The 26,020-nt window shown below is 44.6% G+C and overlaps 1 protein-coding gene across 5 annotated transcripts in view; it reads right to left on the minus strand.

The window, feature by feature from the left end:
* usp2 (ubiquitin specific peptidase 2) overlaps positions 1–26,020 on the minus strand; it is a 115,373-nt gene that overhangs the window by 60,395 nt on the left and 28,958 nt on the right. For 4 of the 5 annotated variants that reach the window (XM_033049978.1, XM_033049976.1, XM_033049977.1 and 1 more), the window contains exon 2: positions 11,236–11,975. In XM_033049978.1, the coding sequence (XP_032905869.1) occupies positions 11,236–11,934 (699 nt within the window). In that variant the 5' untranslated portion in view covers positions 11,935–11,975. Of the gene's footprint in view, positions 1–11,235; positions 11,976–14,639; positions 14,647–26,020 lie in introns of those variants that run through there. The other variant, XM_033049980.1, reaches the window with a different exon arrangement.

Genomic DNA, 26,020 nt, shown 5'->3' on the forward strand with positions numbered 1-26,020 from the left:
ACTCAGCGGGTGCAGCAGCATCTATGGAGCGAAGGAAATAGGCAAACCCTTCTTCAGACTGATATAGGGTGGGGGGGCGGGGAGAAGAAAGGAGAAAGGAAGAGGAGGAGCCCGAGGGGCTGAGGGAGAGCTGAGAAGGGGAGGAGGCAGCAAGGGCTACCGGAAATTGGAGAAGTCGATGTTTATGCCGCTAGGGTGCAGACTGCCCAGGCGGAATATGAGGTGCTGCTCCTCCAATTTCCGATGGTGCTCACTCTGGCCATGGAGGAGGTCCAGGACAGAAAGGTCGGATTCGGAATGGGAGGGGGAGTTGAAGTGCTGAACCGCTGGGAGATCAGGTTGGTTAATGCGGACCAAGCGGAGGAGTTCGGCGAAATTATCGCCAAGCCTACGCTTGGTCTCACTGATGTAGATCAGCTGACATCTAGAGCAGCGGATGCAACAGATGAGGTTGGAGGAGATGCAGGTGAACCTCTGTCGCACCTGGAACGACTGCTTGGGTCCTTGAATGGAGTCGAGGGGGGAGGTAAAGGGACAAGTGTTGCATCTCTTGCGGTTGCAAGGGAAAGTGCCCGGTGAGGGGATGGTGCGGGAATGAAGGGAAGAATTGGCCAGGGAGTTACGTAGGGAGCGGTCTTTGCGGAAGGCAGACATGGGGGGAGATGGGAAGATGTGGCGAGTGGTGGGGTCACGTTTGAGGTGGCAAAAATGACGGAGGACTATTTGTTGTCTGTGACGACTAGTGGGGTGAAAGGTGAGGACTAGGGGGACTCTGCCCTTGTTATGAGTCTGGGGGAGGGGGGGGATGGGGAGAGAGAGCAGTGTTACGGGGTATTGAAGACACCCTGGTGAGAGCCTCATCTATAGTAGGGGAGGGGAACCCCCATTCCCTGAAGAATGAGGACCTTCTTAATTACATGAAAGTAAGTTCTTTCAATTCAGTCTGGAGCTGCTGAATACCACAGAGAGTAAAATAAAAATCAGGAAGCAGTCATGAACTGTGAAAGGAACAAAAGTCCCAGACAATAAGGTTTTAGAATCTTAGTTTTTTGAAAAAAGCTGACCTTTAGAGCCCCCTGTGGTCATTTTCCACCACAATTTCAACATTTACTCCACTTTTTAAAACAGCTCAAAACCATACAAATACACTCATGCAGCATAGAAGGCAATCATTGAACCTTGTAAGCCAAATATGGGCTATACAACTAGTCCCCCACCCCCTCCTTTCACATGACATGCACATTTTCAGCATCATGGAGAAAATGTGAATTGCTACAACCCATTTTTTATGTTTTTGACAAAAATGATTAAATGTTGACCGCAACAGTAACCTGGTGCTTTACACAGATAGTAACAGATTGGATGGAGCACACTGTCCATGTGTGGAATACTGTGAGCAGCTGTAGATCATGCTTGGGTCCTGACAGACACAAACAAGATGGAGGTAGTTTTGATTCTGTGATTTGTGCAGAGTCTGACCTGTTGGGGAGCTGCCAAACTTCATAAGCCTTCTAACGAAGCAGAGGCGTTGCCGTGCTTTCGTGACCATCGCTTCGATGAAGCTGGTCAGGGACAAATTGCTGGTGATATTTATTCCTAAGAACTTGAAGCCCTCGACCATCTCTACTTCGACGCCATCTACGTGCATGCAGGGTGCGTGTACTGCTTCGCTTCTAGAAGTCGATCACAATCTTCTTTGTCTTGCTGACATTGAGGGAGAGCTTGTAGTTTTGGCACCAGGTTACAAGGTTACCTCATGGTGTTACAGCCTGTGAGGTTATTTTCAAGTGTAATCACTTGTAATGTAGGAATCCCAGCTTCTCTCATCTCTCCACCTAATGTCACTGGTTACATTCTCATAAATCTCCACGGTCTCCCTGGCATCGTTCCTGACACACCCTTCCTGAAGTGTCACGCTAAAGGTAACTCACATATTTCCACTGAGGCTAATCAATTAACAGAACTCACTTGCTTTGATACTCCATACCCCTCGGACTGAAGCCTGGGATCTCAAATAACTTTTTTACAGCTTTCCAAACTTAGCAGTCAGATTCATGACTTGCAATACATGAAGATTTATCATCTGCATATCCTTGGGAGAATTCAGTAAGAGAGATAGTTAGGCATGTTCAGCCCTGTGGAAATCCAAGTAGTTTGGACATCTGAGTGACTGCCGCTCGTAACCTTTTCCCATGTTTATTTTGAAATTTTCTGGTACATTGAGTTCGATGTTTCAGTGAATAAAGAGGAGGGAACTGGGTCACAGGTTTTCACTGGAGGATCTCCAGTTGACGGCAGTCCAGTCCGACAGGACCAGGAAACCACAAGCTCACACAGTCCCATATCGTCAGGACATCAGTGAGAAAGGGCAACTCCATTCAATCAATTTCTCACTCTTTGTGCCACCAAACGCAAAGTAAAATTTAGCTGAAGGTTTTTTTTCTGATGAAATGTGGAAATATACATGGGAATATTTCCAGCGGACAGAAGATTGAGGGAACAGATGGCAATAAACAAATCAGTTAGCGAGTGGGTCTTCATGTCTAATGCTGCTGACTGATAAAGTAATGAAGCAAGTAGATTGACATCCGTAGAGATATAGTTAATGGAACAGGGCATGAAAGGGATTTTTACATATTAGCAGTATGAAAGAGCAGTATTAACATTAGCAGAGATACGGTTATAGACCAGAGCTCATGGACTTTTGTTCCTCAGAGCCTCCCTGGATTTCCTGATTGGCAGACCGCAGTTAATTAGAATTGATCATAACATTTCCTCCACCCTGATCTTCAATCCTGTTGCCTCTCAAGATTGTGCATTTAGTCCCTTGCTCAACTCATTGTAGAACCGTGGCTTTGTGGCCTAGTACAACGCCAACTTGATTTTAGTTTCCCCAATGATATCACTGTTATCAGCTGGATCAGCACCAACAATGAGACAAAGTATAGGAAAGAAATTGAGAATCCAGGGCAACAACCTAGCAGTTATTGTCAGCAAAATGAAAACATTGGTTGTTGACCTGAGGAAGCGAGGGACAACCCTGTCCTCATTAACACAGCGTCTGTGGAGTTGGTTCTAGGCATCTATATCCCCAACAACCTAACTTGTCCCTTCACGCTGATGACATAATCAAAATAATGTATTAGCGTATATACTTTCTTAGGCATCTGAGAATTTTGAGTATATCCAGGAGGATTCTATCTAACTTCTACGGATATGCTATAGAAAGTATTCTGACAGGATGCATCTCAGTCTCACCCCTTTTACAAATGTTCTGTGTTTGACCGCCTGAACCTGCAGAGAATGATGAACACAGACCCCTCCAACACAGGCTGGTCACTTCCTTTCATAGTCCATTTTCTATGTTGCCTTGCATTACGAAGGCTGGAAGTATTATCACGGATGCCTGCCACCCTGACCATTTTTGTCCATCTCTTCCTTCTTCTGGGAGAAGATACAGGATTTTGAAGGCCTAGATGTCCAAATTTCCTCACTGCTATCAGATTCCGAAAGCAATCATCTTGATCACAATTCCCCTTCCCAGAAGTGCTGCCACATACTCTTACCCTTAACTCTACCTCGTTTGGTGATTTCATTATTGTACAGTTAACACTACTCTGGATTGCATTACAATCTTGCATCATTCTACTGCGTTGCACTTGTCATTGTATTTATTGCTGTATGTATCATTACTGTATGTGTACTGTTTAATCTGAGAGCTTCATGCAAACAAGGAATTCCATTGCACCTTGGTATATATCACACTGAACAAATCTGAATTGTGGAGAGGAAGGGATTACTATGAAGAAGATGAGGAGTAACACAAGTGGGCGTTGTCAGGGCACACACGTGGGCTGAGAGGTTGCTGGTTGAACAAGTAATTTTAACATTATAGGCTTCAAGGCATGTTAGCATTGAAGAAAGCTTTAAAAAAAAAAAAAATTAACTACACTATCTCGCTGTGAAAGTAAAGTGGAAACAGAGCCACAAGACTGGAGACATTCACCAGTCTCATGTTCCTTTCTACAATATAGCGACCTCTATTGGAAACTCTGTGTGTCAATCAGCCCAACTCACCCCCTTTCCAAAAAACTAAGTGCTGGAGGAATTCAGCAGATCAAGCAGCATTTGGACACGCTAGTGGCAGGAAACATGTTCCCGATGTTGGGGGAGTCCAGAACCAGGGGCCACAGTTTAAGAATAATGAGTAAGCCATTTAGAACAGAGACGAGGAAACACTTTTTCTCACAGAGAGTGGTGAGTCTGTGGAATTCTCTGCCTCAGAGGGCGGTGGAGGCAGGTTCTCTGGATACTTTCAAGAGAGAGCTAGATAGGGCTCTTAAAAATAGCAGAGTCAGGGGATATGGGGAGAAGGCAGGAACGGGGTACTGATTGGGGATGATCAGCCCTGACATTGAATGGTGGTGCAGGCTCGAAGGGCCGAATGGCCTACTTCTGCACCTATTGTCTATTTGTGGAGGGATTCGACAGATATTGTTTCAGGTCACATCCCTTCCTCAACACTTTGTTTTTTGCTCAAGCTTCTAGCGTCTGCAGTATTTTGTGTCTCCCCAGGACCAAATCCCTATCCAAGCACAATCAAGATTGAGGGGACTTAATCTTAAAGTTAAAACTAGGCAATTTAGATTGTGATTAGGAAGTAAATCTCCACTCTTCAATTTTATCCCCTCCAAAAACATGCCATGAATATTGCGGGTTTAGATGTGAAGGGATCTCAAGGTTTATATCGATAAGAAGGGTATTAAGAAACCTGGAGCAATGTCTGAGTAAATGGAGAAACAAGGAAACAAGAATATTCTGCAGCGTGACTTTAGAGAGCTCGGAAAAATGCTGAAAAGCAGGACCTCCAGGGTTGTTATCTCCGGTTTGCTTCCAGTTCCTCGTGCTGGCGAGAGCAGGAACAGGGAGATACGGGACCTGAACGTGTGGCTGAGGAACTGGTGCACGGGGCAGGGATTTAGATTCTTAGATCACTGGGATCTGTTTTGGGGTAAGGGGGAACTGTACAAAAGGGACGGATTGCATCTTAACAGGTGTGGGACCAGCATTCTGGCAGGCAGGTTTGCCACTGCTACACGGGTGGTTTTAAACTGAATAAGGGGGGTGGGGTGTCGAATGGGCTAGTAGAGGTTGGAGTTAAAGGGAAAGGGTTTCTTAAATGTGTGAGCGTAGAGACAGAGGGGTGTAAAATGAGGGTAGAAGCAATAGGTAGCAAGGTGAAAAGTAAAAGTGGCAGGCCGGAAAATCCAGGGCAAAAATCAAAAAGGGCCACTTTTCAACAAAATTGTATAAGGGGTAAGAGTGTTGTAAAAACAAGCCTGAAGGCTTTGTGTCTCAATGCACGGAGCATTCGTAATAAGGTGGATGAGTTGAATGTGCAGATAGCTATTAATGACTATGATATAGTTGGGATCACGGAGACATGGCTCCAGGGTGACCAAGGCTGGGAGCTGAACATCCAGGGATATTCAATATTCAGGAGGGATAGAGAGAAAGGAAAAGGAGGTGGGGTAGCGTTGCTGATTAGAGAGGAGATTAACGCAATGGAAAGGAAGGACATTAGTTTGCAGGATGTGGAATTGGTATGGGTAGAGCTGCGAAACACTAAGGGGCAGAACTGGTGGGTGTTGTGTACAGGCCACCTAACAGTAGTAGTGAAGTTGGAGATGGTATCAAACAGGAAATTAGAAATGCGTGCGACAAAGGCAAAACCGTTATAATGGGTGACTTCAATCTACATATAGATTGGGTGAATCAAATTGGCAGGGGTGCTGAGGAAGAGGATTTTTTGGAATGTATGCGGGATAGTTATCTAAATCAACATGTAGAGGAACCAACGAGAGAGCAGGCTATTTTAGACTGGGTATTGAGTAATGAGGAAGGGTTAGTTAGCAGTCTTGTTGTACGTGCCCCCTTGGGCAAGAGTGACCATAATATGGTTGAGTTCTTCATTAGGATGGAGAGTGACATTGTTAATTCAGAAACAATGGTTCTGAACTTAAAGAAAGGTAACTTTGAGGGTATGAGACGTGAATTGGCCAAGATTGACTGGCAATTAATTCTAAAAGGGTTGACGGTGGATATGCAATGGAAGACATTTAAAGACTGCATGGATGAACTACAAAAATTGTTCATCCCAGTTTGGCAAAAGAATAAATCAGGGAAGGTAGTGCATCCGTGGATAACAAGGGAAATCAGGGATAGTATCAAAGCGAAGGATGATGCGTACAAATTAGCCAGAAAAAGCAGCATACCGGAGGACTGGGAGAAATTCAGAGACCAGCAGAGGAGGACAAAGGGCTTAATTAGGAAAGGAAAAATAGATTATGAAAGAAAACTGGCAGGGAACATAAAAACTGACTGCAAAAGTTTTTATAGATATGTGAAAAGAAAGAGATTAGTTAAAACAAATGTAGGTCCCTTGCAGTAAGAAACGGGTGAGTTGATCATGGGGAACAAGGATATGGCGGACCAATTGAATAACTACTTTGGTTCCGTCTTCACTAAGGAAGACATAAATAATCTGCCGGAAATAGCAGGGGACCGCGGGTCAAAGGAGTTGGAGGAATTGAGTGAAATCCAGGTTAGCCGGGAAGTGGTGTTGGGTAAATTAAATAGGATTAAAGGCCGATAAATCCCCAGGGCCAGATAGGCTGCATCCCAGAGTACTTAAGGAAGTAGCTCCAGAAATAGTGGATGCATTAGTAATAATCTTTCAAAACTCTTTAGATTCTGGAGTAGTTCCTGAGGATTGGCGGGTAGCAAACGTAACCCCACTTTTTAAGAAGGGAGGGAGAGAGAAAACGGGGAATTACAGACCAGTTAGTCTAACATCGGTAGTGGGGAAACTGCTAGAGTCAGTTATTAAAGATGGGATAGCAGCACATTTGGAAAGTGGTGAAATCATTGGACAAAGTCAGCATGGATTTACAAAAGGTAAATCATGTCTGACGAATCTTATAGAATTTTTCGAGGATGTAACTAGTAGCGTGGATAGGGGAGAACCAGTGGATGTGGTGTATCTGGACTTCCAGAAGGCTTTCGACAAGGTCCCACATAAGAGATTAGTTTACAAACTTAAAGCACACGGCATTGGGGGTTCAGTATTGATGTGGATAGAGAACTGGCTGGCAAACAGGAAGCAAAGAGTAGGAGTAAACGGGTCCTTTTCACAATGGCCGGCAGTGACTAGTGGGGTACCGCAAGGCTCAGTGCTGGGACCCCAGCTATTTACAATATATATTAATGATCTGGATGAGGGAATTGAAGGCAATATCTCCAAGTTTGCGGATGACACTAAGCTGGGGGGCAGTGTTAGCTGTGAGGAGGATGCTAGGAGACTGCAAGGTGACTTGGATAGGCTGGGTGAGTGGGCAAATGTTTGGCAGATGCAGTATAATGTGGATAAATGTGAGGTTATCCATTTTGGTGGCAAAAACAGGAAAGCAGACTATTATCTAAATGGTGGCCGACTAGGAAAAGGGGAGATGCAGCGAGACCTGGGTGTCATGGTACACCAGTCATTGAAAGTGGGCATGCAGGTGCAGCAGGCAGTGAAGAAAGCGAATGGTATGTTAGCTTTCATAGCAAATGGATTTGAGTATAGGAGCAGGGAGGTTCTACTGCAGTTGTACAGGGTCTTGGTGAGACCACACCTGGAGTATTGCGTACAGTTTTGGTCTCCAAATCTGAGGAAGGACATTATTGCCATAGAGGGAGTGCAGAGAAGGTTCACCAGACTGATTCCTGGGATGTCAGGACTGTCTTATGAAGAAAGACTGGATAGACTTGGTTTATACTCTCTAGAATTTAGGAGATTGAGAGGGGATCTTATAGAAACTTACAAAATTCTTAAGGGGTTGGACAGGCTAGATGCAGGAAGATTGCTCCCGATGTTGGGGAAGTCCAGGACAAGGGGTCACAGCTTAAGGATAAGGGGGAAATCCTTTAAAACCGAGATGAGAAGAACTTTTTTCACACAGAGAGTGGTGAATCTCTGGAACTCCCTGCCACAGAGGGTAGTCGAGGCCAGTTCATTGGCTATATTTAAGAGGGAGTTAGATGTGGCCCTTGTGGCTAAGGGGATCAGAGGGTATGGAGAGAAGGCAGGTACGGGATACTGAGTTGGATGATCAGCCATGATCATATTGAATGGCGGTGCAGGCTCGAAGGGCCGAATGGCCTACTCCTGCACCTAATTTCTATGTTTCTATGTTTCTATGAACTGCAGAAGCTAGTTTACACAATAGGACTCAAAATGCCGGCATCACTAAGCAGGTCAGGCAGCTTCCCTGGAGAACATAGTCAGGCAATGACTTGGGTTGGGATCCTTCGTCAGACAGATCAGTCTTCAGTACTCTAGCTCTTTGTGACCTTCTGGGTAAATGGAGTTACGGTGGCATTGGTCATGACCTAAATAAACGATGGAACAGACTTAAGGTGCCGATTATTTTTTGTTTGTTCCTTTTTAATTGAGGCAATAAAAATAGGTTGCATTTCAAGGCATGAACAGGATTGGTTTGAATTGCTACAGTTGAATCCAGTACTCAAGTCAGTACTGAGAACATGCAGATGACATTGTAATATCCTGCCGGTCAAACCCATATCCCTTTCCTCTCTGCTAATAAGAAATTGTGGCTGTTTCAGATTCATCAGATACCAAGCTGGAGGCAGAGCTGAATGTTTAATTCATGCATGGCCATTACTGGCAGGTGAATGATTGCCTGGAATGTAGAACAAATCAGGACAAACAGAACCAAGTTAGATAATACCTGCCGGCCCCCTACGTTTCACAAGTCTGTCTTCATGGTCAGAGGCAACTCATTTAGCTCACTTGTCTCTGGAATTGAAAGCCCCTGTCACAAGGCTTGAAGCCGACACTGGTGTAAAATTGGGAAGTGGTACTTCATAAAGATGCCATCATTCAGATCAGAGGTTCATTTAGATCTGACTGGCTACTTAGATAATTTTTAATTATTTCAATGTGCAACATGAAAAAATAGGCAGTTTTGTCCACCATCCTCACCATTAAAAACCAGAAAGATAGAGAAAGAAGCATGTGAGAAACTTTCCTTATAAAATTCCTTGTTACCTGAAGCTTGCATCAATATACACAGATTTTATTTTGATATGTATATTGGTAAGTCTGATCAGAACATTTTCCTCAGGCATTGTTCTGGGAAACTACTGTGAGTCAAAAACGTCAGAGAGATATAGTGGGGAAACAGGCCCTTCAGCCCTTTGAGTCCACACCAACCATCAACCACACATTTATATTAATTCTATATCAACCCTATTAATAAATTCTCCTCACAGATAGTTACGGTATAGCATTCTGCACAATTCTTACACTGAATCTCTCAGCAAAGAGCAATGAATGCCTCAGTTTCCCTTCAAACACTGGTTTGGATTATTTGCCTGTTTAAAAAATAAATTTAAGTGATGGAAACATCACTTTGGTAGAAAATGACACAGGCATCAAAAAAGAATGAGGACCTGCAGAGAAAATGTAGAGTGCTGGGCAAATGAATAAAAAGCAGGGCCTCGAGGGTCGCAATCTCTGAAATACTCCCAGTGCCATATGTCAGTGAGGTTAATGTTCTAAGTTGGGGCACGGAGATTTTTGATGGTATCAGACAAGAGGTCACAGAAATTGAGTAAGTTGTTTGTGGGCAAATGGACACCTGACAAATTGGGAGGATTGTAAATGTGAGATAGCGAGAGTTCAAGATTTGCATGTTATTGATAGAAAAAACAAAAGACTGGCTGGAAGTGAAAAGCCTCGATGATGAGAGATATCGGTCAGAAAAAAAGTCATGGGTCAGGTAAAGGCAGCTGCGATCAAGTGAATCCATGGAGGAATACAGGGGATGTGGATGCATACTAGTGGATAACAGGAGGAAAAAAGGGGAACATGAGATAGCTTTCACTGACATGATTAAGGAGAACCCAGATAGAGGAGGCCAAGAACAGAAAGGTCAATATGGGAATGAGAAGGGGAGTATGGTTCGCCATTGGGAGCTTCAGCATGCCTAGGGGACAGAGTGCAAGTGATCCCTTACTTCCCTCCCTACCTACATCTTGCTTGATGATCTTAGCAGATCAAGCTTTGAGTGACAGTATCAATGCCACAGTGAAGGACATTTTTGTATTTTGAACTTTTTTGGGGATTCTAGAGCACAGTTCCCTCAATTGGATTGTCACCCTCAATCTGAGGTAAGGATAAGTGGCCATGGACAGACCATATGCAGAATTCAGGTCTCAGCAACCAAAGATTGTAGTTTAAATTGGATTATGTTTTAATTAACTGGCTACAAGACCAAAGCCCTGGTAAGGAAGGGAAATATTTGATAACCAGTCTTTAAACTGTACCTTACTGTGGAATTAAAGACTTATATAACACCTTTCATAACATCTCAGAATATTTTTGAAATGTAGTCACAGCTGCAATTCTGGAAAGTACGGCAGCCAATTTATTCCCTGCAGGCTCCCACAAAATATAATGACATTGATTAGATAATCTGCCTTTCTGATGCTGAATAAACATTGTCAGGTCACTGGGAAACAAGTTGTGTGTCTTTCTTCAATATTGTGTTACACCACCAGAGGGCAGAGCGGCTCTCGGTTTAATGCCTCAGCCAACAGGTAATATTCAGAGTGCAACATCCACTCGCTATTTATTTAAACATCCACCAAGACCATTGTGTCCAAAAAATTGGAATAGATTTTGAACTACAATAATCTGGCTAGGATGCGAGAAAACTAGCAACCGTACCGTAGTTGATTTAAAACAAAAATACTCCAGGAAACAGAAAACATCGGAAGGGGCCAAAGTCTGGAAACAGGGTTCATGCTTCAGACTGGGAAAGGTCACCACCTTGCCAAGCATCTGCAACATTTTCGGTGGGTGCCCCTCCACCCACCTGATGTATACGGACTAATCCATACCCATGCAAGCACCACTACTCCCAGACATACCAACCATTAACAGTGCAGCTGTAATCTGAACAAATGTATACATTGCAAATGTTTTAAACTTCCCTACTTCTGAATGAGTCAACTCCCTACAGAGGATTTTTAAACAGACTGAAAGGGCTGTGGGAAGAGATTCAGAAGAGGAATGGGCATATACATGAAAAGGTGAAAATATAAATAAAAGCTGCCTATGATTGCATCCACTCAGCAGTTTGATTTTTATGCCAACCCCACACTTACTGGTGTGTCTCGGACGGGCGACCCACAGCTGCTGCTGCTCCCACTCCTCTCCCAGGCTGGGCTGAAGCGGTCCGTGCTTTTGAACGAAGCGGTTATGGTCTCTTGGGTCACACTGCGTGGCAGGCCATAAGCACCAGAGCCCTTGGTGCAGTAGGCATCTCCAACCTCACTCCTGCGGGATACCTGGTGGGGGTCTGCGTCACGTCGACTGAGCGAGGGGCTCTTCACAGTGTTCAGCTGGTACGTATCCACCATGTGGAGGTTCAGCAGGTCCCGGTTTAGTTCCGTCTGACTGATGGATTTCCTTCGACTCAGGGACAACGCGGGCGATGTGTAAGTGGAAGGGCTGCTCCCCGTGCTGTAACCGTAGGTGCTGGAGTACCCTCCGCTTAGTCCAGCGGGGAAGGCCTTGAAGGGAGCCCGGCTCAAGCTTTCACTGCGTCTACTCAGCACCTCGGGCCGAGGGAGCTGTCGGCCACGGTCGACCTCCAGGGAATACTTGTTGGCCACCCTGCCCGAGTTGGCGCGGGGGACGTAGCTGGTGTACATCGGCTTGTAGAGCAGTTTGTCCTTGTCCACGTAACTGGTGCCCAGGTTGGGGCTGTAGCTGTGGTACGAGGAGCCATAGTGGGGGCTGGTGAAGCTGCTGCTCGAGTAGTTCCCGATCCGCTTGGTGGTGGACGATGAGACCCGTGACATGTCAACCTCAACCTCACACAGAAGGCCACACCTCGCATTTACTGCCGGTAAAAGAAACACACGTCAGACCATTAAAGCATTTGCCCCCAATTCCCCCCACTCCCACCCAGCCTCTCTCGTGCAGGGACCAATAATATTCAGAGTGCTTGTTGTAACGCCACTTTCTGGCCAACACCCACCTTGTTTGGGGAAGTCTCCCACATTACCATGGATGACCTTAGCCACTCCAAAGCCCATCGGTGATGAGACCTTCACTCAAAGGGACCACTCTGACTCCTCGCTCTCTGCAGCACAAGTTCAAACCTTATCGCAGCCAATCGGGAATCTAACTTAAATAATTTAATAATTGAACATTCCAACAGCGAGCAGGAAACTGACAGATTGTTGGTAAAACCCTGACTAATTTCATTCAAGGAGGAAAACTGGCCGGCAATCTTCAACCTGTGTCAGTATCTCCTCCTCACTGACCATCAATATAATTGGATCCCAAGGCCGAATGCTTAGCCCCCTGCTCTACTCTCTTTACACCCATGACTACGTGGCTAAATGTAGCTCCAATTCCATCTACAAATTCGCCGATGACACCACTGCTGTTGGCCAAATTACAGAGGGTGATGCGTCGGCTTGCAGGAGAGAGATAGAACGCCTGGTTGCGGCAACAACAACCTCTCGCTCAATATCAACAAGGCCAAGGAGCTAATTGTTGCCTTCAGAAAGGGGAAGCTAGGAGACCATGCAACAGTTTTCATGGGTAGGATTGCAGTGGAGAGGGGTGGCAAAATCTTGTGCGTTAACGTGGATGGCCTGTCCTGCAATGAGCACATAGCTGTAATCACAAAGAGCACATCAGTGCCTCTACTTAGAATTATAAAGAGGTTCCGCAGGTGACTAAAGAGTCTTATAAAATGTAGAAAGTATCCTGACTGTTTAGATTGGAGGTACAGCATGGAAACAGATCATTCGGCCCACCGAGTCCAACAATCACCCATACACTAATTCTACTATCCTACACACTCGGGACAATTTGTAGAAGCCTATTAATCTACAAACCTGTACTTCTTTAGAATGTGGGAGGAAACCAGAGCACCCAGAGCAAACCTGTGCGGTTCACAGGGAGAACGTACAAACTCAGTACAGATAACACCCATGGTCAGGATCGAACCCAGGTCTCTGGTGCTGTAAGGCAGCAACTCTATCATTGCACCACTGTATCGACTGTTGCATCATGGCCTGGTACAGAAATTCCAACATACAGGAGCCCAAGAGGTTGCACAGAATGGTGGACACACAATGCTGGCTAGCTATTGATGCTCACATCTCTCCAGGATCTCCGGTTTCCTCCCACACTCCAAAGACATACAGGTTTGTAGATTAGTTGGCTTAGTATAATTGTAAATTGTCCCTAGTGTGCGTCGGATAGTGTTGATGTGCAGGGATCGCTGGTTGGTGCGGATTCGGTGGGCTGAAGAGCCTGTTTCCGCGCTGTATCTCTAAACTAAAAACATAAACTCAGGTAGAGGACCACAGCAACAAGACCACCCTGTTGGTCTATTTGCTTTATCCCTCTATCCAATTACCTCCACTCAAAGATGGTCTGAAAACCTTTGGATGCGTTTTAAATGACACATGAAGTTGGAACATTCTGTTTCGTCTACTAGTCAACCCTCTCTTGGCATCAACTGAACTAAACCACATTAGATGCAGTTAGAATGCCTCTTCATCCTCAGATAAGTTGCCATTCTCCATCACAAAAACTCCTGTGCAATTTCACCTACTGTGAAAACTGCCACAGTCATCTATTGCCAAAACCATTCTCCACGTTCCCAGGCTGAGCTGTCCCCATGTTCCCATGCTGCTCTGTCACCACCCACCCTCTTAAACCTGAGCTCCTCCAAATCTCTGCTGCCAGTATCCTAATTCATATCAAATGTTCTTCACCAATTACCCCTGTGATTAATTAGCTGCAATGGCTCCCAGGTTAACAGCAACTCAATATTAAAATGACAGTCCTTGGGTTCAAATCTCTCCGCAGTTCAACCCTCCAAGCATCATAAACTCCCACAACTCTTCAACCCCATCTGCACTTTTATATTTTGGCCCATTATGCATCCTGATCTTTCACATTCGACTGATGGAAGTGGAAAAGAGGAAATGCATTTACTGGATGGTTAGAATGAAAAATATATACACTATATCTCCACATTTCATTTTACGTTTTAATATTTGAACTATTTTACAAAGCCCATATAATAAGCTGCTATAGAAGGCCAAGACACATGGGATCCAAGGCGAGCTGAGTAATTGGATCTAAAAGTGAGAGGAGGCAGAATGTGGGAGAAGGATGCTTTTCTGATTAGAAGTCCACAACTAGTGGTGTGCCACAAGGATAGATACTGGGCCCTTGCTGCTCGCAATATGTTAAACATTTGGTTAGAGCTTGGCACAAAACTTATAGAATGGATGGATGCAAGAACAGTGCAGATGAGATTCTCCAGGATATTGCCGGGCTGGAGGACTTTAGTAATGGAGAGAGACTGGATAAGCTGAGCCTGTTTTCACTGGAGCAAAGGCTTCTTATTTACAACACGGAGAGCAACTGATACCTGGATTGTGCAGCCAGAGGTGGTGGTGGGGTGACATACAACTGCTATGTTGTATGTAGACAAGACATAGAAGGATGCAGTTCTAATACAGGAAAATGGGACGGTTATAGATCGACAGTAAGATCAGTATAGGTATGGGGCGCTGAAGGGCCGTTTTCCGTGATGTACAACCCTGCGAGCGTTTCTTAATAAAAAAGTGAGGCTAGAGCTCCATCTAATGGCCAGATGGAAACATGCAGAAACCAGAATTACGATCATCAGCGAGTTCAGTATTTCAACTAAGAATGCTCAGGTCATAGGTCACTCGAGATAAACATTCTCGGCAGCTGAGCTGCTGCATGTGAATAGACCTGCGTTTCATCTGTAGCCAGGATCTAACTCGGGTCTCCAGCGCTGCAAGCGCTGTTGAATTGCTACTGGACCGTCCCCAGTCCCATCCCGAGTGTCCCATCACTGTCCGGAGGCAGCCGGAGATGTCCGGGGTACCCCTGGACTGACGGGACACCGGCCCGGAGCAGTGGTGGCCCCAGGCTTACAGCCAGCGTGGAGAAGAAGCGCTAATTCCAGCTCAACTCTGCTCCAACTCCCGAGGAACCCGTTCCCCGACGGGGCGGGGACCATCAGCTGCACCTCTCGCCTTATCCAGTAGCTGTCGGTTAACCCCCTCGGTGCTGGTGAAAGCCGAGCACTATTCATCAACACACAAAATGCTGCAGTAACTCAGGCAACATCTCTGGAGAAGGTTCTCGACCCTAAATGTCACCTATTCCTTTACTCCAAAGTTGCTGGGAGAGATTCCCACCGAAGCACAGGAAACATCTTAATCCCCACTTGGTTATTCTGCAGCTAGGTTTGTCAATTTAAAATGAACCATTGTCCACTCAGGGAAAATGTGCCCCACTGTTTTGGATTACAGTATTCAAAATGACTCTTCAGCCTTCAAAACACTGTAAATTTATATGACTCCACTCAAACATTTTATGTGCAATGATGTACACAATTATCACACAATTGTAATGCGGGAAACATGGTTACTGGCTGAATAAATATGCCATCCACAGATAGGAACATGAAAACAACAATACAACTTTGTGTATGATGTTGATAAGTAAGGGCACAATGCACAATAGACCTGAGATAATTCCCAGCATTTATTTTAGGCTGTGCTGCAAAACTTCATGTTTGTCTGAGAAGGAACAGTAAGTCTTGGTTTAATATTTATGGAAAGGATTAGTGCGATATGGGTCAAGCTCAGATCTTGGTCAGCATGGACAAGGTGCGCCAAAGAGCCTGTTTCCATGCCGTAGGGCCATTTTATTTGTTGGTACTGCTGTCAATATAACATTCCCTGATATGGACTGGCGTGTCAGACTGGATATTTATGTTCAGGGATTCAAACCTTCAGCGTTGTTGCTTTGAGGCGAATATACAGTATTACCAACTTATAAATGCCTAATACCAGCAGCAAGTTCCAGTAGATGATGGATATAGACAGCTTAACTCATTCTCAATAGTACAGTCATCAGACCCATCATCATAACACTGTTTATTCTCTGCCACAGAAGGCATTGGAGGCCAATTCACTGGATATTATCAAGAGTGTTAGATTTAGCTCTAAGGGCTAACAGAATCAATAGATATGGGGAAAAAGAAGGAACGGGGTACTGATTTTGGATGATCGGCAATGATCATATTGAATGGCTCGAAGGGCCGAATGGCCAACTCCTGCACCTATGTTGTATGTTTCGGATTCCCACATCTAAATATTTACCAGAGGAAACACTTTTTGTTAAACCACTGTAACAAATCCTATAAACACTGTAAAGGCCCCAACTGCATCCCTTTAGCCTTCTAATTACACAATGCTCCTCAGAATTTATCCTGACCATCCATGGCCTTCCTGCTATAAAATCAATGTCAGCTGGACTTGATGAGACCACAGATGAGGAGAGAACATGCATAAACCTCCAAAATACTGCGTGCAGAAGAGTAAGAACTCAAACAAAGCAGTTGGATCCAGGAATCACAGCTTCAATATGTGCTTTGAAAAGCCTTCTAAAAGTACTGTATCTTCCATTTCCAAATGTCAGGCAGAGAGCATGAAGCATTGTCCTGTTCTTTCCGAGATTCAAGTTCACCGTCCACCAAGTTGTGCAGAGAAATGTCTCTCATGTTAGCTCCGAGTCAAGTGTGCGTGGGGGAGGCAGCGGAAGAGAGTGAGAGTGGCATAACCTGTTACTCTCAGCTGCAAGATACTGTGGTGAATGGGGCAAGTAGAACTGCTGTTTCTGCACTGGTGAGCACCATTCAGGTGCTGTGCCCCTTAGCTAGGCCAGTGCGGAGGGTGCTTTAGTCTGCATCTAGCATGGTGTGTGCCCATCCTGAGAATGTTTCTTGGAACAGTATAGAGGATCTAATGTTATCCTGTTGTTGTTATTGTGTCTGGCACACGGATGTCCTATGGGACAGTCCAGAGGGAGCTTTACTCAGAGTCTAGCTCAAGATGAACATACCCTGCGAATCTGTGCTGGCACTGATAAACACAGAAATAAATATGCAGGAATCAGTCCCTCTGAAGTTAATACAGAACTTTGTAAATTACAGCACAGATCAGAGACTTTGCAGTATGTACAGAGAGAACAAAGATTGGGATGAGGAAAACTGAATAAGTCAAAAAAACCTACTTCCATTTCTCATTCTTCTCTCGATATCAGGCAGCATGTTCATTACTTCCAACATAGCTAAACAGCTTCCTGTGGTCACTATGGCAACTGCTTTGATTACAAATATCCCAGACTACACTGCAGGACAACACAGCAGCGAGCGAGCGTTTACAGCAAAGATCATAGATCTTCGGTTTACAGAGAGAGGGAGTCATGTTTACAGGCAGGTCTGGGCTTGTTTGCTACAACAAAATGACCTTATAAACATGCAGAGCGAAATACGGATACAAGAATAAGCTATTGACACACATAGAGAAAAAAACCAGACACTTACACCCACAAATACAGTATACGCAAACACACAGTTTAAGAATGGAGACTGAGAAACCGTTTTTCTCAACATCTACCATTCCCATATAATATATGGTAGACAATATAAAAGAAAAAGTACGACATTGGAACTTTGACATTAAACCCGCAAAAAATTAGAAATACTCCATGAGGACCGAGAATAATTAACGTCTAAGGTGGATGCTCTTTCATTGGAACTGTCACTGAGCTGAAGTGATAACCCAGTTTCGCTGTACACACTGCCCGACCTGCTACAGCTTGCTGCCCTTTATTAATATCTCCCTGTGTGGGTGCAGCTAGCAAACCACCAAGGCAGTGATGGTTTAAACCGAAGATTGACACAAAAAGCTGGAGTAACTCAGCGGACAGGCAGCATCTCCGGAGAAAAAGAATGGGTGACGTTTCGGGTTGAGACCCTGAAGAAGCCTGCCTTGCTGAGTTACTCCAGCTTTTTGTGTCTATCTTCGGTTTAAACCAGCATCTGCAGTTCCTTCTTACGCAAGACAGTGATTGACATCTTCTTCGCAGGGCTGGTGTGACTGGCCTTGGTAAATCCTGGTTTGCAAAGTGGAAGATTTCAGCCAGGCTTTTACTCTGACCACTATCCACTGGCTCGTGGGTGGGTGGAAGCGTGTGGATGAACAGGACAGGGCGGAAGAATGTGCGTGGTGAACTCCTGCTGGCTGTAGCAAGGAATGGGATTTTAACATTTATACACGGAATGCGAGTGAAACTAGACAGGCTGTAATTATTGCAAAGAGAGTCGCAAAACACTAGAGTAACTCTGCAGGCAGGCGGCATCTATAGAGAAAAGGGGTAGGTGACCTTTCCGGTCAGGACCCTTCTGAATCAATCTGAAGAAGGGGCCAACCCGATAATTCACCTCTCCATACCCAGATGCTGCCTGACCCACCAAATTCCTCCAGTATTTTGTGTTCAGATCACTAATGGTCTTCAGAAATGAAAACTGCTGTCCCGACTGATTTAGGCCTACAAACGACACCACTTCCAGAGTGACATGGCAGACACAAAACTCACCCCCAAACTGCTGACGCAGGCAATGTCACTACATTGAACTATTAATAACTACATTGCTCCCGTCGTGCCTTTAAATTACTGGGAAACAGTACAAAGAACAGCACAGCACAAGAGCAGGCCCTTTGGCCCACAATATCTGTGCTGAACATGATGCCAAGATCATATCTCGCCATTCCAAATGAAAAGACAATTGTCAGAGATATAAATTCTAATTCAACCATGGCCGGAGGAGATTTTAAATTCAAATCGAGTTGATTTTAATGTCATATGCAGAAGTGCTATGAGGATCGGTTGTAAATTGAGCAATTAGTTAAAATGGAAACCAACTTTAGTTTTTAAATAGATTATAAAGTCCAATTTACAAATACCCTTCAGGAAAGGATGTCTGTGAACATTACCAACTTATATCAAATTCGAAGGTTCAGATCAATTTTTGGTCAACAAGGATGAGATGCAAGAAATAAAGAGGCTTGTTGTCCCCTCTATACTACTGAATGGCATCATGGCTCATCTAGTCTGGGCCCCAATACTACTCTCCCAATCTCTCCTCATATCCTTTTTATTTAAATGGGTGCCAATCCCGACCATGAATATATTCAGCAAATCCAAATAAAATCTCTATCCATGTAAGAGCCAGGATTTAAGCAAGAAAAGAATGCATGTGTCCTTTGATTGCAAATTTAAAAAATGGTCTGCATCTACCCTTTCAAATATCCACGGCCATATTAAAATGTTCTAATCACTGGGTAGGGGGTACTGCTGCTGTTTCATTGCTCCAGCTCCAGATTCAATCCTGACCTTCAGTGTGGAGTTTACATTTCCCTTGAGAACACATAGGTTTCCTGCCATATCCTAAAGTTAAGTAATTGCCGACTTTGGTTGATTTAGGGATGGCACAGTGGCGCAGCGGTAGAGCTGCTGCCTAACAGTGCCAGAGACCCCGGTTCGATCCTGACTATAGGTGCTGTCTGCACGGAGTTTGTACGTTCTCCCCGTGACTGCGTGGATTTCTCCGGATGCTCCGTTTCCTTCCACAATCCAAAGATGTACAGTTTTGTAGGTTAATTGGCTTTGGTAAAAACTATAAATCGTTCAGAGTGTGTAGGATAGTGTTAGTGCTCGGGAAGCTATGGACGTGCAAGGGAGAATACAATGCGGGAATACTAGGAAATAGGGAGGGAGATTGGGATTACTCCCATGGGAACTGGCATGGATCCAGTAAACTAAAGAGCCTCCTTCTGTATTGCTACAAGAAAACTTCATCGCTATTGTGGCTCTTTCTGTACACAGATTGGCTGCTAAATTCACGACACTCCAGTGGAAACAACACCTCAAGACTTTTATCAACTCTACAACAATTTCCATTGATACAGCATTCTTAAATTAATAAAGAGTGCAAGCAAACAAAATTGACACCACACCACGAGATTGTGGACAAGTAACTAAAAGCTTGGGCAGTAAGTAGGTATGAAGCAGAACACCGACAGAAAAAGAGTGAGAATAGGAGATTTATGCAGGGAAATTCCAGCAATCATGTGTTGGCACAAAGCACGGTATAGGAAGTGTATAGATTGCTTTGAGAGTAGCAGGGCTGAGGAGGGTAGGGAAGTGCGGTAAAAGCTAGGGAGGAGTGCAGGAACGAGGGTTTCAAAAGTTATAGGAATTAACCTGCGTTGCTGGAGCCACCCGAGTAGCTTCAACTTGACAGCCTGAAGTGGGTCAGTGAAGGCACACGCTATCACAAGTGAAACTGAATCCTGGTACTGCCCTGGTTCGATGGAATGATATTCAGCTTCAAGTAAGTGGAGCCCTGCAGTGAGCTGCAGCCAATGGGAACATGAAACTGGAGCTTGCTCCTTTTAAAACAAGATAAGAAAGATATTTCCTTACAATTAACGACACTGCCCAATAGAATATTGTCCAAAGCTATTTTTACTACACTTTTATCTCAAACTTGTTCACTCTGTCCTATGGGAGCTCACTGCCCCCCTCCCAGAGGAGCACTAATGGTCCAGGTTCCACTGCTATTTAACCCAGCTGAACACGAGCCGAAACATTTGCTGCTTTTTATGGTATTGTACAGTGTAGGCTTCACCCTGCCCCAGACTATGGTCACACAAGCCAGCAGGGGTCACTGGATGGCCACATTATTACAGCATTTAGCACAGCATGGATCGTACATTAAACCCAGGCCTGTGCGCACACACAGCAGCTGATTCAAATCTTCATCCTAGCATTTAGTTTCACGTTCCAAAGAAGGGGAATGGACTGTAGCCAACGTCTGCTCACAGAGGCTTAGTTTCCGATTCAATCACTCTCCCTCAGCTGACACCATGACTGCAGAGGGTGCAGTGGTTCTGACCAAATCCAAACGGAATCAGGAGTGGGAATGAGTGCTTGGGACGCTCGCCTGGGGAAACTGGTACTGAGGACTGACATTGCATGCAATACTGGGAGTCACTGTCTTGTTAGAGGGGGGAGTACTGGGCGTAGAAAGCATAGGACATGGAAGAGTACAGTGCAGGAGCAGTGCTTCAGTCCATGACGTCGATGACAAACATGATACCAAGTTGAACTAATCCCTTCTGCCAGCACATGAACCATATCCCTCCATTCCCTGAATATTCATGTGCCAATCTAAATTCATCTTAAAAGCCACTATCGTGTCTGCTTCCACCACCACCTCCGCGGCCCGTTCCATACACCTACCACTTTCTGTGTAGACAAACTTGTCTCACACATCCCCTTTAAACTTTCCCCCGCTCATCTCAAAGCTATGCCCTCTAGTCTTTAACTTTTCCACCTTGGGGACAAGGTTCTGACAGTCTACCGCATCCATGCCTCTGACGATCCAGAGAAAACAATCTAATTTTGACAACCTCTCTTAATAACGAATACCTTCCAATCCAGACAGCAATCCCGTAAACCTCCTCTGCACCCTCTCCAAAGCTCCAACATCCTTGCTGTAATGAGGTGTTCAAAACTGCACAGTATATTCTGAAGGTGACTTAAGCAGTTTTATAAAGCTAAATGACTTCCTGACTCTTATACTCAATGCCCCGACCAGTGAAGGCATCAGACCACATGCCTTCTTTACCACTCTATCTACTTGTGTTGCACCTGTCAAGGTGCTATAGGCTTAGATATCAAGATCACTCTGTACATCAATACTTGACTTTAGCTGTCTATATTTCCCTTACATTTGACCTCTCAAGTGCAACACCTCACACTTACCCAGATTACATTTCAGTCCAGGTTATATAATCACATACATCAGGGATCCCAGCAAAGAATAGATGCTATACCTTGGGGTGGGGTGGGTGAATGTTCCTGGTGAGGGAAATGTTGGCTCTTGAGCGTGGAGCAGAGTGGACCACCACTGCATGCTAGACATGGTAGTGTTGAGGCGTGCAGCACTGAGGGTCAGATGTGAAGGATGTCAATTTGCCTTTGGCACCACCTTACACTGTCTCTTGCTCAGCTGCTCCACAAGTCACCACACCCAAGACTGGAAACAATCATGGTGACTTATTGAAGTGAAATTATGGTGTCTTAGCCAGCCAGTGCCTTGTTCATACCCCCTTCGCAATTTCTAACCTTGGTTTCACGGTGCTGCTATTCCTACACCTCCGCACAGCTCCAGGACTCTGCAGCTTCCCGACTTTAAGTACCACAGTTTTTCTCGTTGCCGAATGATTACCAACAGGGGAGCTGCGACTGGCACAGGCCACGTAACCTTGGAAACAAGCTGTTGCACAGAGAGCACGAGGCAGAAGCCAAAGTAAAGCTGCCGAAAACTGTGTGCTATTGTAACAGTGCCAAAAAGCTGGCATGGGACCTGGACCTGAAGCGAGAACAAACTTTTGTCAACAAGAGACAGGATGGTGGCTGAAGACTGAAATTCGTCAGAGAACACTCTGGAAGAAAGAGCCAAGACCCCAAGAAAAGTTTTGAAAGTGTCAGGCTAGTTCCCACTGGAACTTCAAACACAAGCTACTCGAATGAAACAAGTAAGGTGCAGGTTAAACTGCACAAGGAGCAGGAATTCGTACTAGGATGGGCAGGCAATACGATATTGGAGGCTGGAGAGTACGGGGGGGGGGGGGGGGGGGGGGGGGTGGAAAGAGTATGCGAGACAGCCAGACAGTTTGGAATGGGGGTGGAAGAAGGTTGGGGCGATAACACAAGTTGGGAGGACCAGAGAGAGAGTGAGGAGTGGATAGGGAGTGAGGAAGACAGGAAAGAGGGAGGATGCGGGAAGGATGGGGCAAGCGACACAGTGGGTGAGCGCAGAAGGGAAGGAGAGTGCCCCACGGAGGGACAGTGCAAAAGAGAGATTAATTGACAGATGAGCAAGAAAGTTTTAAATAACTTCTGTGAGAACTTCAGGAGTAAACACTAACTTTCATCAACTCCCAATGTTCTTCTGCAAAACATTACCTGGAGACTAAAACATTTATTAGATACAAGGCCTAATCCATCCCAGCAAAGGTGTAGTTAATATAAACATGAATATGCTGGAAATACTCAGCAGGTCAGTCAGCATCTGTGGAAAATGAATCAGACCAAATGGGTCACACTAAAAGCACCTTCATCAGAACTGGGAGAGTGTGAAAGCAGATTAGTTTTCAATTGCAGGCAGACTGTGTGGGTGGAAGGATAGGACAAAGGAACAGGGCAAGGCCTGGGTTGCCATGGTGATGCACCATTAACAATGCTGTCTGATTGATACGTCACTATGGGCTGGGATGGAAAGTAAAGGAACGTGAAGCATGTGAATTGGAAGTCAGTACTGCTGCCGAGAACAGAAACCAAAAGGAACCGAATAAATTGGCAAGGCGGGTGCTTTTGTAATTTAGTGACACAGCAGTAGAGTTGCTGCCTTACAGCACCAGAGGCCCCCAGTTCGATCCTGACTATAAGTGCTGTCTCTCTGTACAGAGGTGGTATGTTCTTCCTGTGACCGCATGGGTTTTCACTGGATGCTCTGGGTAAATTGTCTCTAGTATGTAGCACAGAACCTGTATATTGGTGATTACTGGTCGGTGTGGACTCGATAGTTCAAAGGGCCTATATCTCTAAACATTAAACTTCAATCGCACGGAACACAAATGTCTTCTCTCAGTGATCTCCTCATACCATGACCATGACCCCATCATTCTTCATATGTTCAAGGAGCCGAATTGGGCCATTCGGGCCAGCGAGCCTATTCAATCATGGCTGATCTATCTTTCCCTCTCAACCCCATTCTCCTGCCTTCTCCCCATAACCCCTGATACCCGTATTAATCAACAACCTATCAATCTCCACCTTAAAAATATCCATTGACTTGGACTCCACAACCTTCTGTGGCAATGAATTCCGCAGATTCACCACCCTCTGACTAAGGAAATTCCTCCTCATTCTTCGCCTAATTTAATGCAAAAACAGGCTATTGGAAGAACTAAGCGGGCCTGTCAGTATCTGTGGAGGGAAATGGACAGAAGCCATTTCACGTCAGTATCCTTCTTCAGACTGATGGAGTAGAGAGGCAAAGGATCACTATCATCTCATGTTGTGGTCTCCTTCACACTGGAGAAAGTTTTGAGCAGAACACTTGTTTAGTCCACTGGTATGACCCGAGCTTCCAATCCCCTATCACTTTAATTCTGCATCCTACTGACACTCTCTGGACTCCTGCACCATTCCAATAGGTGCAAGTTAATCTTGAGAACAGCTCGTCACTTTCAATATGGCATGTTGCAGCCTTCCTGGCTCAAATGTCAAATTTAACAATTTCAGATAATTTGCTTTCTCTCTCTCCGTGTCAGAACTGGCCATTGGTGCTGAAAGTTTATCCATTTGCGCCATGAACTTGTTTTTTATCCCTCCACAGACGCTGCCTGATATGCTGATCATTTCTAACATTCTTTTGGTTTTAGTTCTCTTCAATAGTTCTGACCTGCATTTCACTGCCCTCATTAATCTAACATCAGACAGCTTTGTAAACAATGTATCACCCCCAGCAACCCTGGCAACATCCTACCAAAATATATTTCCTCTGTCCAATGCATCCCTGCCCCGCATTCAACTGCAAATTACAACCAACTTGTTTTCTCTTTTTTTTCAGTTCCTTTGAAGGAGTTTTGGCCTGCTATTTTAACAGGTTTGTCTTTTACCAGATGCTGCCTGAAGTACTGGATGTTTGCAGAATGTTCAGTTTTTATTTCAAATTTCCTACATCTGCAGTTTATGACTTAGAACTTGTTTAATATTACAAATTGTTACCATTTTAATATTGACACTAATATCTGCCAGTGGGAAGTCATCAATTGTCGCACATGCGTTTACTAATCAGGTTTATTTCCACATTTTAATCCATTATTCGTTGAGCAAAATGTATGTTGATATTACAAAATATATTGCCAACATCAGTCTTATTAATGTTAAAAAACAAATTCTGAAAAAGATCTTCGAGTAGTTCTTTGGTTATTATCTTAAGTAAGATGTATTAGATTAATATGGTTGTATAAAGAAATAAAACGTATAAAGAAATTTCAGATCGCCCTTGCTCTCTCTCCATCCCCTTCCCAGTTCTCCCACTAGTCTTACTCTCCGACTACACTCTATCTTTGTCCCACCCCCTCCCCGACAGTCTGAAGGGTCTCGACCCGAAACGTCGCCCATTCCTCTCCAAAGATGCTGCCTCACCCGCTGAGTTACTCCAGCATTTTGTGTCTACCTTGTATAGAGAAATAGATCTGCACCCACTAGTAGCACTGTACCCCAGTATAAGAAGAATAAACCAGTCTCAGTAATATTGTACCCCATAATAGATTCATACTCACTAGTAACATTCTTTAGCATTCTAGTAAAAGACCTGTATCTGCTACGATCTGTCGTCGTAGTTTAATCACTATCGTTGGCAACTGTCTTGAGGCTGAATCAGATTGTTTGTAACCATGGCATCCCCTTGGCCTCAAGATAAATTTCAAATCACATATTTACACTATTTTAAAAATGCCTTATTACATCTCCAGTGCCTTCTTTCCACTAGGTTCGCCTTTAAATTACTCTCTCTGATCTGTTTTTTAATTAATCCCTATCCTGATTGCTTTGGGATGCTGAAGGTGTTGCATGAATGCATGTTGCTTTACTGACGAGTACCCCAGCATTACATCAAGACCCCTTTACATTCACCAGTACTCTACCTTAGTATTATGCAGTGTCAGATCTGATCCCACCAGTACTGCATTGCAGTGCTGCACAATGACTGATCAGTGCCTTACTAGTTTCAGGTCAGGTACAGTACTGATTATAGATGATATTAAACTCTTTCTTTGTATTTCTGGTTCCTGGATTTAATATATTTGACAAATCAAAGCTTACAGCATTAATGAATAGATCATGGAGAGGCATGTAGATATCTGAGTGAATGCATGAAGGTAAAAG

This window comes from Amblyraja radiata, chromosome 33 (genome assembly GCF_010909765.2).
Source record: "Amblyraja radiata isolate CabotCenter1 chromosome 33, sAmbRad1.1.pri, whole genome shotgun sequence".
NCBI classification, from domain to species: Eukaryota; Metazoa; Chordata; class Chondrichthyes; order Rajiformes; family Rajidae; genus Amblyraja; species Amblyraja radiata.